Source organism: Coptis chinensis, chromosome 7 (genome assembly GCF_015680905.1).
Source record: "Coptis chinensis isolate HL-2020 chromosome 7, ASM1568090v1, whole genome shotgun sequence".
NCBI lineage: Eukaryota > Viridiplantae > Streptophyta > Magnoliopsida > Ranunculales > Ranunculaceae > Coptis > Coptis chinensis.
The window spans coordinates 73,957,000-73,972,029 of NC_141462.1; the positions used below are offsets into that span (position 1 = coordinate 73,957,000).

Here is a 15,030-nt window from a genome sequence, read left to right on the forward strand (position 1 = left end):
TTTTCTATCATTATCGGTCTATCCAAAGTTTAATGAGAGTAATGTGGAAATTATACTACGATGTCAATTCAAATACTAAACAAGATACGAATAACAAAATGACGAAAATACTAAGGTGTGAATCTAGATAAAGAATTAGGGGGGATTGAATCCACCTTGAATCCAACTTAATAAACTAGTATAGATTGTTATAATCCAAATCTTACGTTCTTACGATAAGAATGGGTCATTCTAATCCCTAATCACTCATGGCAATCTCTACCAAATAATGATTAGCATGTGAGGAAGTTCAACCCATTTTCATGGTGAATCAACTACCTTCTAGAGTGGAGTAGATTCTTACAACTAGTCCTACACTACACAATCAAGTTTTCATCAAACCCCTCTAATGGAGGTTTAGCCTTGATTCATCAAACTATCATTTCCAATCGAATTCAAACAAAACATAATATAAAGATTCTAACTTTAATAATATAAAGATTCTAATCAATAATTCAAAACTAAACTAATAACTACGAAATGATTAACAACTAAGATCGAAATTAATTCTAATAAATTTAATAATTAACTAGATTATGAAATAAAGATAACTAATTTATGAATTTAACAATACTAAAACTAAATAAGACTTTAATCAATAAACTAAATTGGAATTAAAAACTAATACTTTATTATAAAACTAAATATGATTCTCAATTAATCATTTACTTGTTCTAACTAATCTATTGCAAAGTAAAAACTAGATCTAAAAACAATAATTGAAAACTAATTTTTGGAATGAAAAACTAGATCTAGAATTCTATCTCTAATGGCTACCTTTCTACCTAAACTGCTTATCTCTTAAGGGCTAAGTCTTGTGTCTTGAAATGGAGGAGAAAAGATCCATATTTTCATGCATGGGCCGAGGAGCCATGTTTTGGGCGGAAAATCGATCCCAAAACCCAATTTCTTCAGTCTACCAAAGCCTTTTCAGCTGGATTTGACTTCAATAGGCTTTTCGTCCACTTTTACTCCTCTGATTGGGTCAAGGCTTAGACCATTAGAAAGCTCTTTCCGAGCCGGTCATTTTGACATAAGGTAGGCCCGATTCTGAGGTCTGAGTCCAAAGATACAGTCTTCGGAAGTTCTGTTGACTTTTATGCATTGTTTCTGCCTGCGTTGACTTTGACTTTTTAGCTTTGACCGGGCTTTTTTAAAGGCTTTTTCTCCTTGAATCTTGGCCTTTAATCACAGAACTCCTTAGCAACCAACCCTTGCTCCTTTATCTCACCAAAGTGACACATTTCTGCATATATTTGACTTCAATGCCTGAAATATATAAAATCACGTAATCAGCATTAACTCTTATTTATTACTCGCATAATTGGTCTAAAAGTATTATTGTTAAAGAGTTAAAACTACTGTTTTGGGATCTTATCAGGGTATAAGAACCTAAAAGTAGGAGGAGAGAATGCACCTAAACTTATTCTAGTGTCATGTAGGAGTAGAGTAGGATTTATTTTCAAGTCATTTACATTCAAGTTTTGTTTTTATTCTTTGTTCTTCAATTCAATCTTTTTCTTTTCATGTTTATGTTTTAATCTTCAATCAAAGTTTCTTCTTTTCAAGTTTATGTTTTAATATTCACTCAATGTTTTTCTTTTCATCAATCAAGTTGTTTCATTTAAGTTGTTCATTCAATACAAGTTGAGTCATTAAAAACAAGTCCTAAAGCTAAGAATACTACCTTTTCTCCTTCACAACTCCCACCAATCCATCTTCTAAACAATCTATGTTGGACTTCTTCAATACTCTTTTGAAACCTAACTTAACATTAGCTACACTTCAAATGGCACCACTGCCGGGGATTGAAAGAACATAGATTCTTGGTTGAGCTCTAAGGAGGGAAGCACCATTCTATCCCTTTCATTTCTTGTTCTTTAAATTTTTTGTCAATTTATTTCTTATGGAGCTCTAAGGCAGCTCCCTAGTGTCCGTATAGATAGTTTATGTTTTATTTTCAGTTTGTTTGTCTTGTTTTCTTTTCGCACTTATGTATAATTATAACTAGTAGTGTAATTTTAATTTTATCTGCTTATTTTAATTGTTTCTTCCGTGGAATTTAGTTTGAGTAGAAGGTAAGACAAATACATCATGCCAAAATTTTCCATTTTTCTTTCTGCATTACATATATTTTCAAAAATACAAAAAAACCAAAAAAGTTCATAGTAGAATAATTATCCATAGTACAATAAACCATGTATTTCTTGTTTTATATCAAACAATCCATGCCCCAAACTTATTTGGGGGTGGCGTATTTTCACCATGAAGAACATAATACAGGTATATCGACATTTTTGCATATGTTTCTATGGTAATCTCTCTCTTTATTTCTTCATACTTTGAGGACAAATAATATTTCTATTTAGGGGTGGTATAGTAATATTTTGCAAAAACTATGCATTTCTTATATTAGATATAGTAGTATATTTCTTCATTTCTAATTTTTTTTTTCGAAAAAGATCAATAATATTTTTCTATTTAGTATTAAAAATCTTGTTTTCTTTTTCTATGATGAATAAAAAGTTTAGAAGTCTCATTATGCAATAGAGTAAGGATTCATTTTTTGAACTTAGACTAATATACGCACAATAGTTTTTGCATCTTTTCATGAATGACATGCATAAGCATTTGATTGTATATAGTAGTAGTGAGTTTCCGAGACCAAGGTTAGAACAACTAAGTTTCATATCCTGTGAGAATCTAGCCAAAAGTCTCATCTGAATGATTATTGAGTGATGACATAAAGGATGTCCGGATAGAAAGACCACACGTCCACTTGCTTGATCACCACGCCATATCCTAGGAGAGAATTTAGGCCCTTTTTGGATCGATATAGCCAAATACACCTCTTGAGCCTTCACAATTTTCTAAAAGCCTTTTTATTCTTTGCCATCCATCCCTAACCCGTTACAACACACAATAAAAGCCTTACCCAGCTGATGAGTTGAGAATTGGATGGATATCAGAAAAAGAGAAAAGAAGACCTTGTACAAAAATAGATCAGTTTATTTCGAAAAAAAGAAAATAGAAAAGACCTATCAAAAACCAAAACTCCAAAAAAATCAAATGAGTAAAAAATCGAATCTCCCAAAAGTTCAAAATAAAAAAGGAGATGATATCATAAACAAAAGCAAAAAGAAACAAAAGTAAAGTTAGAACTCTTAAAATTTCAAAATCATATGGAGTCACAAAGTCGAAGGGCTAAAGAATGAATCACAATTTAGACGCAAAGAACAAAACAAGGTTCTTCTCTAGTTACAAGTATCTTGAAGACCTAATTTCTCAACTTATCAGATTTTATTTTTCCCTTCATTTTTCCTTCTAAACCATCACCCTTGCCCCGTAACTCCTAATAAAAGACCTATCTCTCAATTAGGAATAGGATGATGTGATAGTAAGTGGCAAGTGTAATCAATCGACCCCGATTTCTTTTGGACGTTATTCGTGTATGTGAGGAATATAAATGTCTACTACATTTGAGAGAATGAAACTTGAGTGGATCTATTAGAGAATTTGTGTTTTAACACATCCCTGTGAGAACCCACCTTAAGGACGCTCTCCAAAAGTTTCGAAAACGACTTTGCTTTTGCATTTCATTGCTCATGTTTGCGCATTTATCTTTAGATGATTAAATTACTGTACATATATTATTCTAAGTTCAAAAGAGCTTGTCATTATTCCCCACTAATGAAATGTATAGATTTATGAGAATAAATAAGGAGACAAGACCCTTTATACTACATAGAAGAAGTTTGTGAGTACCTTCTCTGGAAAACTCTCACGAGGCTTAAGCTCGTCCACTTGGGAATTCCTAGTGGTTCAAGGCTTTGTTGTATATGGTCAATGCAATCACACTCAGGGAAACGAGATTAGTATAATAAATAACAAATCACTCATTTGTGATCTTAGTTTTTTCTCTCATCCTTCTTTGAGGACAAGCAAAATGTTATTTGGGGGGTGGTGATCAGCCCTCAAATGTGCGTTTTATTACTCTTATATTACTACATTACAACCCTTTTTACGCATAATGAAAATACAACTCATAACTTTTATTACTTTTTTTAGGTTACAAAGTATTTCAGATCACTTATCATAAAAGCTGTGTCTTAGTACCAAAATGAGTTTTATTAACACTTATTATGAAGACTCAAAGCTGCTATTAAAAAGTGCTGAAAAAAAGTCAAAGTCAAAGTCAAAGGTCAAGGACTCAACACCAGAGAACTAAAAGTCACGTCCTTAACTCAGAAGACTAGAGATGGATGGCCTTGATACAAAAGAAGACTTGCTCAAAACCTAGCTTGATCAAGAAGATATGAAAAAGCTAAAGAAAAATAAAAAGGAAACGCATAAAGCAACATGGTGAGGTGTCTTGATTGTAGAGGGAGAGGGCAAATCAGTCTTTTGTAAAAGTAGGGGTATAAGAACCTAAACTTAGGAGGAGGGAATGCACCTAGACTTATTCTAGTGTCATGTAGGCGTAGAGTAGGATTTATTTTCAAGTCATTTACATTTAAGTTTTGTTTTTACATTTTGTTCTTCAATTTAATTTTTTCTTTTTTCGTGTTTATGTTTCAATCTTCAATCAAAGTTTCTTCTTTTTAAGTTTATGTTTCAATTTTCACTCAAATTTTTTCTTTTCATTGTAGACACCCAGGGTATAATTCATTCACGATTTTGCCTTGAATTAAATTTGATAATATAAAGTGATTTACATTCTAAAGTTTTCTTTTCTACATCAAAATTCTTTCTTTTCATCTTCTATTAGCATCTTTAGACTCTCCTCATCATGTTCTAGCTATGGTTGAAGTTTCGTTACATTCTAAGTTTCGAGTTGAAAATGACCAAAATGCCCCTAGAACCCTTTGGAGCCCAAATTTCGAATTTTCAACTCTTTCTTTGATGAGATTATTTTATATTTGAATTCCCCTTGGAAAATCCTTCGGAATGAGTACAAGCTTGCCTAGGTTCCTTTTGGATTTCAAAAACCATTTCAGCCAGGCCAGTTGTGCGTGCTGTTCAATGCACTACATTTTTGGAGTATGATTTCGATCCAAGGGTATTTTAAGAGTTCATGGGCCTTCCTACTGGATTAATGAACAACTTTTGTGAAGAAGGGTTTGCCTAATTTTGACCCGGTCAAAGGGAATTTGCAGCATTGAAAAAATGGTCAAAACGAGCCTTCTTTGTGGATTTTGGATCCGTGCTTGTGGGCTGTGGATCCAGATTGTCTTGAACCTTTTCATTAGGGTTTCTAGACTATTCTCAAGAATCCAAAACCCTATATAACCTTCCTTAATTGTTTGATTTGATTTGATTTGATCCCTAAAATTAAGAATATTATAGAGAATATGCCATTTTGGAGCCATGTTTGGAAACCCTAGATTGTTGACATATTGAGGAAGTCTAGGGGTTTTTTTTTGACCTACTCCATCTATAAAAACCTAAAATCAAGGGCCAAGATCGCACCTTTTATCCCATCTCTTGAATCAAGGGCCATATTTAGGAGGTGCATCCAGAAAGATATCAAGCCATTAGATTTTTCTTAATCAACACTCAGCCATTAGATCAAACTCATTACCATATTGAAATCCACGCCTAAACACTATAAATAGGGGTCTCATTCACCTACAAAAAAACAACTTCAGCTAGTTATTCAGAGCTAATAATCTTCACTAGTTATTTAGAGCTAATAGCCTAATAGTATTCTTTTCTTCAATATTCTTCATTTTTCTTTCTAGTTCTTCATTTTAGCCATCTTTTCTCCTAGTTCAATCCTGAATAGAAACCCCATTTCACCAAAAGTTATTTCTTCTCCCAAATCACTTGTTTCAATCATCAAAGTTGTCAATTCAAGATGAAGTTCATCATCATCATTTATCAACAATCAATCAATCAATCCACAATCAAGTATGAGGCAATATTCCAAACAAGGTGATATCTCTCATTTCTCTTCATTTAGCATTGCATATTAGAATTATTATTTAGTCTTATTATAGTATATAATTATTAGCTTTTAAATAATTTAGCGAAGATCATCCAACTTGGTAATAAAATTTCAAGCTTTCTTCATTCACCTATCTCAAAACATTACACGTCAATAGAAGTAAGGCTAGTTTTACCAGGCGAGTGTGGGTGTTGTACGTACAAAAATGTGTACCTAGGTCTATGCAATCGATTTTAGAGTTGCCACTAACTTTATTAAGGAAAAATTGAGTAAAACTTATGTGAAGGACTATCCCTCGAAACTAGATGATTATTGGGTTCGGGAGTCAAGGTACGATATGGGAAGGTGTTAGGCACCCACGCTCGCTTGGTAAAACCAGCCTTACTTCTATTAAGGTGTAATGTATTAAGATAGGTGAATGAAGAAAGCTTGAAATTTTATTACCAAATTGGATGATCTTCGCTAAATTATTTAAAAGAAAATAACTATATGCTAGAGTAAAACTAAAAAACAAATAATCCTAATATGCAATACTAATTAAAATAAAAGAGAAAAAGAAAGATGTCACTTTGTTTGGAATGTGGTCTTATACTTGATTGTTGATAGATTGATTGATTGTTGATGAATGATGATAAACTTAATCTTGAATTGACAACTTTGATTTTTGGATTGAAATAGGTGATTCAGGAGAAGAAATAACTTTTGGTGAAAAGGAGCTTCTACTCAAGATCGAAGAGAAGAAAAGAAGGCTAAAATGAAGAATTAGAAAGAAAAATGAAGAACAGTGAAGAAAGGAAACCTACTAGGCTATTAGTTCTGAATAACTAGCTGAGGATCCTTAGCTTTGAATAGCTAGTTCCAGATTATTAGCTCTCGGGAGCTCCAGATGTTTTTTTTTATAGGTGAATGAGACCCCTATTTATAGTGTTTGGGTGTGGATTCTAATATGGTAATGAGTTTGATCCAATGGCTGAGTGTTGATTAAGAAAAATCTAATGGCTTGATATCTTTCTGGATGCACCTTTTAAATCTGGCCCTTGATTCAAGAGGTGGAAAGAGAGGTGTGATCTTGGCCCTTGATTTCTAGGTTTTGTAGATGGATTAGAGAAAAAAAAACAAAGACGTGCTCAATATTCTCACAATCTTGAGTTTCCAAACATGTCTCCAAAATGGCATATTATCTAAAATATTCTTAATTTTAGGGATCAAATCAAATCAAACAATTAAGGAAGGTTATCTATGGTTTTGGAAGCTTTAGAATAGTCTAGAAACCTTAATGAAAAGGTCCAACACGAGCTGGATCCACAGCCCATGAGCACATATCCAAATCCAACAAAAAAGGCTCGTTTTGACCATTTTCTTAACACTACAAATTTCCTTTGACTGATCAAAATTAGGCAAACTCTTCTTCACAAAACTTGTTCATTAAACCATTAGGAAGGCCCATGAGCTCTGAAAAATACCCTTGGGTCGAAATCTTACTCCAAAAATGTATTACGTTGAATAGCACACACAACAGGCTGAAATGGGATAGGGCAAGATTAGGGTTTCTGAAATCCAAAAGGAACCTAGGCAAGCTTGTACTCATTTCGAAGGATTTTTTGAGGGGAATTTAAATATGAAATAATATCATCCAGGTAAAGAGTGGAAAATTCGAAATCTTGGCTCCAAAGGGTTACTGGGCATTTTGGTCATTTTTAGCTCAAAATTCAGAAAGCAACAAAACTTCAGCCATAGCTAGAACATGATAAGGAGAGTCTAAAGACGCTAGTAGAAGATGAAAAGAAAGAAGTTTGATGTATAAATGAAGACTCTAGAATTCAAATCACCTTATATGGTCATATTTAATTCAAGGCAAAATCGTAAATGAATTATGCCTGGGGTGCAAAAATAGGGTGTTTACAGTTGCCCCTCTTTGGCAGAGGTTGCTTGCAACTGAACGGCAAAGCCATGGAGACAAACCATTTTTGCCAAACTCCAGCCAAATGATCTCATGCAATTTTTGAAAATTCATTTGAAAAATATTTTTGGAAGAGGGCATTTCCATGGATATTTGAAATCATTAATTTTTTCAAGTTACGTTGTTTGTGAAAACATAGTTGAAAATGGTTGTCACTCAAGAGAGGATGGTATCGTACTTTACAAATGCGTGTTTTACGTCTTACAATTTTTCAGTAGTCAACCAAAGGTATCACTCCTTCTAATGCGTGTATTTTACATTTTACATTACATTAGTGTGTACCAGGATAATGATGCTCATGCCAGAAATGGTGATGGATAAGGATGAACAACTTTTGAAATTAAGGGACAAATTTTTTTTTGAAATTTGACATTTTCAAATTCATTTTGGAAAACTGGTGAAATCAAATGGATAAATCAATTCATTCATGATTTTGACTTAGATTAAAAATTCTCATATAATGGTGATAATCAAACACTGACAAAAGACTCACCCGGGAGAGTAAGAAGATCCATTAGGGAGAGTAAGAAGATCCACCGAGGATAGGAGATTCTAAAGATGAGGGAAGAAGACACAGAAGAACACTATTGGGGAAGATAAGTGACGAGTTCGAGATGAAAGATGGATGTTGGGGATGGTGATGATGTTCAAGTTCAATTAATCAATCAATTACGTTCAAGTATACGTGGATTGGAAAAGACTGTTACTATGAGTTCAGGCTGATCCATCCATGAGGTTGTCAGTAAAAATTGACATTGTTCTTGCGAGTAATTTTTATGTTGCACAATTTGGTTACCGAAATGATATTAATGATCAAAAGGTCGCCAATAGTGTGGTGAAGAAAACAAAAACCTTGATGAATACATGATACTAGTATTTATCATTTTTTTTTATTGAAAAGTTTTTTTTTGGGTCAAACTTGGTCAACAGTCAAAACTGGATCAACTGGTGAGAAACCGGGTCAGCTAATGAAAATAGGATCACAATGGACCAACCGGGTCAACCTAGACCAAACTGGTTGAACCAGGCCAAACCAGGCGAGAACAAGGTAAGATGCACCAAATCATCTTTATCAAAACAGATTTGTTGAAATAGAATAGGAAACTTTGAAAAAGTCAACGTCCAAACAAACTTCTTTATTTGTAATATAATAGGGGAATTCGAGGAGTAGGGAATCATGACCGTGGAACCATAGACCCAAGGGTGGATATATAGGTTGGTTGACTGGCTACAACCCCAAAAAATTTAGTATGAACAAGAGGGCAGTGATGGCGAAACCGAAAACAAAAATGAATCCCAAGTCCCAACTAAGTACAACTGACTTGTTCTGTTTCTCACAAATAGTCAAACAGAAAAAACAGAAAAGTAAAACAAAATACAAAATAGCCCACTGGCCAGTCGTAGGTTTCTCAAAAGTCATGATCCCTCACATTCTCACAAAAAGTAAAACTAGAAAAAAAAAAAAAAAAACTGAGAGGTCAAAACAAAAGCACTTTTTGCTCTACTATTCACAAAAGAAAAATTCTCTATTATCGTCTTCTTCCGCAGTCGGCAGTTCCAATTCCGCGCCGCATCCATTTAGCATTTTATTCCCTATTCATTAACTAAGGTAAATTGTTTTGCATTATGCCTATATTTTTTATTTCGTTTTTGTTTTCCAATTTTCAAATACTAATGTGTTCTCTACTTTATTGCATTGTTAACTTGTAGTTTATGTTGGAATATTAGAATGTCATTTAATTTTTGGTCTTATTTAATTAGTTGAATATTATTGTAGTTATTATTGTGATATATTTTTTAGTTTTTTTAGTATAGAGCAATCTATTGATTACGAAATTATTATGATTTATCTTAGGTAAGATTGTAAGAATGTCTGAACATTAAACTCGTAAGAAAATGAAAACCATGTTTTCATTCTTTAAACCCAAAGATGCCACCCCGGGAAATGATGTAACTTCTACATCTAGTCTTGATAATTGAAGACTTGATAGAGATGGCCAACCTCCTTCACAAGTTCAAGTTGTTGAAATTGAGCAAGTTGAACCTTCTCCTCAAGCCCAAAGAGTTAGTGTTGAAGAAGTTGACTCCACATCTTTATTTGAACGTGATCCGGGTAAACGTACTCCAATATATAATTACCCGGTTAATCAGCAAGATGATGTTCGATGAGCTTTTCTTGGAAAGGGGCGTTGGTTACTTGAACTCAGTGAGAAAGAGTATCCATCCACCATATTCGGAAAGCAAACTCGCCGGTTTAACTCTTCTTGGTTCACACTCTTTCCTTGGCTAGAGTACTCACTCCATACGGATAGAGCTTATTGTTTACCATGTTTTATATTTGAAACAAATTCGCTGAAGCGTCCTGCATTCACTGTTGAAGGTTTTAAATGTTGGAAGAAGATTAATAATGGAAAGAAGTGTTCCTTTTTGCAACATGAAGGAGGTCCATGCTCACCTCATAGGTTGGCGATGATAGCTTGTGAAAATTTTATGAATCATTCTCGACATATAGATAATGTGTTAAATACATTATCTAAAGAAGAGGTTGTTAAGAACCTTTTGCTAGTCAAAGCTATTCTTCAGTGTATTCAATTTCTTGCACTACAAAGGATTTCTTTTAGAGGCCATGATGAGTCCAAAAAGTAAAAAAATGGTGGAAATTTCAAGGGAGTGTTGGGATTTGCAGTGATGTTGAATGACAAGGTTGCAGAATTATTAAAAGATGCTCCGAGAAATGCCACATATACCTCACATTCAATTCAAAAGACACTTTTGCATATCTATGCCGATAAAGTAAGAGAGAATTCTTGAGGAAATTGGTGATGCAAAATTTTGTGTCCTTGTTGATGAAGCACAAGATAATTCAAACAAGGAGCAAATGGCGATTATCCTAAGATTTTTTGATAGAGGTGGTTTTGTTAGAGAGCATTTTCTTGGTATTGTTGGTGTTAAAGACACTTGCGCTTTAACTTTGAAAGAAGCTATATGCAATATCCTTGCTCGCCATAATTTGCATATTATAAATATGAGAGGTTAAGGTTATGATGGTGCTAGCAATATGCTTGGTCAATGGAATGGATTACAGGCATTGTTTCTGAAGGAGTGTCCATATGTATATTATGTGCATTGCTTTGCACATCGTCTACAACTTGCTTTAGTTGCGACTTCTAAAGATGTTTATGATGTTTGGTTGTTTTTTTTCCAAGTTGGCTTCTATTGTTAATCTTCATGTTAAGCCCAAGCATAAACAGGAATTGGAAGATACTCGAAAAAATGAAATTGATAAGCTGGTAGCTAGTGGTGAACTTGTCACTGGAAAAGGAGCTAATCAAGTTTCTACTTTGCAACGAGCAGGAGATACTAGATGGAGTTCTCATTTTGCTTTGGTTTGTAGCCTGAAAGAGATGTTTGATTCAATTTGTATTGTTCTTGAAAGCGTCATGAAGAACGGGTCAAACAACTCTATGTGTGGGAAAGCTAAAGGTGCTATTCTTGCAATGAAAAGTTTTGAGTTTGTCTTTCTCTTTCATTTATTGCATAAGACTATGGGAATTACTAATGTCTTGGGTAAAGCCCTTCAAGAAGAGTCCCAAGGCATTTTAAATGCTATCAGCTTAGTTTCCAGTACGAAAGCACTTCTTCAAGAATTAAGAGGATTTTCTTGGGACGCTTTCCTTAGTGATGTAATTTTGTTTTGCAAAAAAACATGACATTGATATGCCTGATATGGGTGCTCGACACATGGCGGGTACAAGTCGTTCTTGCCAGCAGAAAGATTACATTACAGTTGAGCATCACCACCGCGTCGAGTTATTTAATACTGTAATTGATTACCAGTTGGTGGAATTAATTAACAGATTTCCAAAAGAAACAATAGAGCTTCTTTATCTTAGTTTTGCTTTGGATCCGAAAGATGCTTTTAAGTCCTTTAGCATTGATGACATTTGCAAACTCGCGGAAAAGTTTTATTGTGGAGATTTCACGAAACAAGAGATATATCATTTGAGAAGTCAACTGCAACATTACAAACTTGATGTGCTCAAGCATCCTCTTTTTCAGAAGTTGTCTACCATCTCCGAATTATGTCAAAGACTAGTTGAAACAAGAAAGATCAAGATCTATTATTTGATTAATAGATTGATTCGTCTTGTCTTGACACTTCTTGTTTCCACATCAACTACAGAATGAGCATTCTCAGCTATGAAATTGCTCAAAACACGACTTCGTAACAAGATGGGGGATGAATTTCTTGCAGATTGCATGACTATTTACATTGAACGGGAATTTGCTAAAGAAGTTGATTTGGATGCAATAATAGATGTATTTGATAAGAATCCACGCAGGTCAAAACTTCACTAGTGTGATGCTAATGTGCTATGTTATTCTTGCACATTTCTTTGTTATATTTGTCTAGGTCTATAGTGAAAACACTCTTTTGTCCATTTTGGGTAAGGTAATAAAAGTGATAATTCTTTTGTTTATCAATGCTAGCTAATTATGAACTCAAATAGATATTTAGATAATTTTCCATAGACATTGATTATTGGTTCCTAAAAAAATCTTTAAAGGTTAACTCCATGGCAGCCCCTCCTGATCTAAAATCCTAGATCCGCCCCTGCCTAGACCGCGGACGTGGCATATGTACGACAAGAAGGGGAACCGAGAGATGAAAAGACAGATGGATGATCCAGATGGAAGGGGAAGGGGTATAAAAAGAATAGGATGGGGAGAAGAAAGAGAGGCCACACAATGAGAAAAAGGGGTAGAAAGAAAGAGAAAAGAGAAGGAGAGAAAAGAAAGAAAAGAGACTTGGTTCTACAGTGAATTTAGTTCTTTAACTCGTATTTATGGTTTTGAGGTTCATACATTTGGCGCCTTCTGTGGGGAGAGATTAGAGCAAGTCAGAAATGGCACTAGGAGTGAAGAGAGGGGTGGGCAGACCAAGGAGGGTAGTGGTGCAAGAGCCAACACCGGAGGCGGTGATTGATGAGGAGGGAGATCAAGAAGAGGAGCCCGCAACAGAAGAGACCCGGCTTATGCGAGAAGAGATTGTGAGGCTAAGAGAGGAAAATGACGAACTGAGAATAGAAAAAGAAAGGGCGGAGGAAGAAGAAGGGGAAAAGTAAGTGAGAAGTCTATCGATGAGGAGGGTGGGCCGAATCTCGCGAAAACCCGGTAGCTCTGGCTTGGCCATAGAGCAAGTTCAGGAGATGATAGACAATGATAGGGAGGCGAACCGGCAGCAGGCGAAGGATCGGTATGATGGGCTGCAGTGTATGATGTTCCCGGCTAGTCTTAAAGGAGGGGATTCGGATTGGCATTACAGATTATCGGCAGGATGCATAAATAATTTCCAGGAGTTGGAACAGGCATTCATAAACCACTTTATACATCAGAAAAGGCGAGTGGTGGATATTGCGGCGTTATTCAACGTTCGACAAAGATATGCGGAGTCAGTTAGAGATTACCTATGTCTATTCAAGGCTAAGACATTGAAGGTTGACAATCTGGATGAGAGAACTGCGGTGATAACATTTGAAAGAGGATTACGTCCAGGGATAGGTGCATCAGTCCGTGGCCAAGAATGAGATCGCGACCTTGCACGAGCTATATCCGTGGGTGGAAAAATATATAAGGTATGAGGACACTATGCATAAAGATTCCAGGAGGTCAGGGAAGGCAATGTTAGCTTTAGAGAAAGACAGGGAGCACCGAAGAATGGAGGCATCCGGAAAAGAAAGCGGAGGGTATCGCGGATACCCCCCACGGGCGGAAAGAAGCCGGGAGGGGATTCGAAAGGAGAATAGGGAGAGGAAGCCATACCGCGAGATGGAGTCGACATCGTTGAATAGACCCCTGAGTGAGATTTTGCCCCTGATTAAGAATCTTTAGGGATATGAAGGGCTGCAGAGCACACCGATAGAAATACCAGATAAAATTTTCTGCGCATATCATCAGATACGAAATCATGAGACTAATGACTGTTACACGCTAAAATGGTTGGTGGAAAAAGGGAGGATGAGGGAGTTTGTGAGGGCACACATAATGAGGAGCACTTGCCGCACCAGGATAGAATACTGGCCATTAATGTGATTTTTAGTGGGGAGGTTCTAAGTCATAATGCTCATAGAGATAGGGTAAGGAGAACCTCAAGCATCCAGCATATCAATGAAGGGGCAGACAGGCCACGACCAAGGGTAGGGTCAGCGGAGGACAGAGACAGGATTGTCTTTAGCAGTGCGGATCTACGGGCTGTGGATTCTCCCCATGAAGACGCGTTAGTCATCACAGTAGCGATAGACAACTATATGGTGAAGAAGGTGTTGATTGACTATGGCAGTGCAGTGGACTTGTTGTTTAAAAGGAGCTTTGGAAGAAATGGGAATCGATCCTAGGCAGCTGAGGCCTCCGCGAACCAATTTATATGGGTCAATTGGAGTATGACGGAGCCCATGGGAGAACTCTTATTACCTGTGACCATGGGTCCGGTGACGGTCTTCGCCCGGTTTATGGTGGTGGACTCTACTTCTCAGTACAACACAATTTTAAGGAGGTAGTGGATTTACAAGATGAAGGCTGTCCCATCAACGTATTACCAGGTGATACGATTTCCCACCTCGACTGGCATGTATGAAGTTCGCGGCGATCAGGTGACTGCCAAGAACAGTCATCGGGGTACAGTGAAATGATTGATCCGCGGACCAGAAGGAGAGACTTCAAACCCCTAGGAAGAGGCAAGCATATCAATTACAGTGTGTCTCTGTAGAGGGGGAGGAGGAGTCATCGGTGGGTCCGAAGACACTCGATGAGATTGAAATAGTGAATATTGGGGAGGGGGAGGAAGAGAGGTTCACGTCGGTAGGGTCCAGTTTGCCAGTGGAGTGGAAGAGTAAGTTGGTACAGTTCTTGTCCGAAAATAAAGATGTCTTTGCTTGGGTAATTGAGGATGTTACGGGATTAGACCCAGGGTTCGCATGTCATCGGTTACATATGAAGGAAGATGCTAAGCCAGTGAGGCAAATGATGCGAAATATTAGACAAAAGTATGCCGAGGGAATTCGTGAGTAGGTCGCGAGGTTAAAAG

At 36.1% G+C, this 15,030-nt stretch overlaps 2 protein-coding genes across 2 annotated transcripts; both read left to right on the forward strand.

Moving 5' to 3' along the window:
* The first annotated feature begins 11,119 nt into the window (after positions 1–11,119).
* Positions 11,120–11,656, forward strand: LOC147488822 (uncharacterized). Its single transcript, XM_086574493.1, has one exon. The coding sequence runs from the start codon at positions 11,120–11,122 to the stop codon at positions 11,654–11,656; it is 537 nt and encodes a 178-aa protein (XP_086430619.1).
* A 7-nt stretch (positions 11,657–11,663) lies between these two features.
* Positions 11,664–12,134, forward strand: LOC147488823 (uncharacterized). The gene has a single exon (XM_086574494.1). It carries the CDS (start codon positions 11,664–11,666, stop codon positions 12,132–12,134), a length of 471 nt encoding a protein of 156 aa, XP_086430620.1.
* Positions 12,135–15,030: the final 2,896 nt, after the last annotated feature.

Bases quoted from the DNA above. Each gene is read 5' to 3' on its own strand.
- LOC147488822 (XM_086574493.1), top strand. From the start codon at position 11,120: ATGTTTATGATGTTTGGTTGTTTTTTTTCCAAGTTGGCTTCTATTGTT.
- LOC147488823 (XM_086574494.1), top strand. From the start codon at position 11,664: ATGCCTGATATGGGTGCTCGACACATGGCGGGTACAAGTCGTTCTTGC.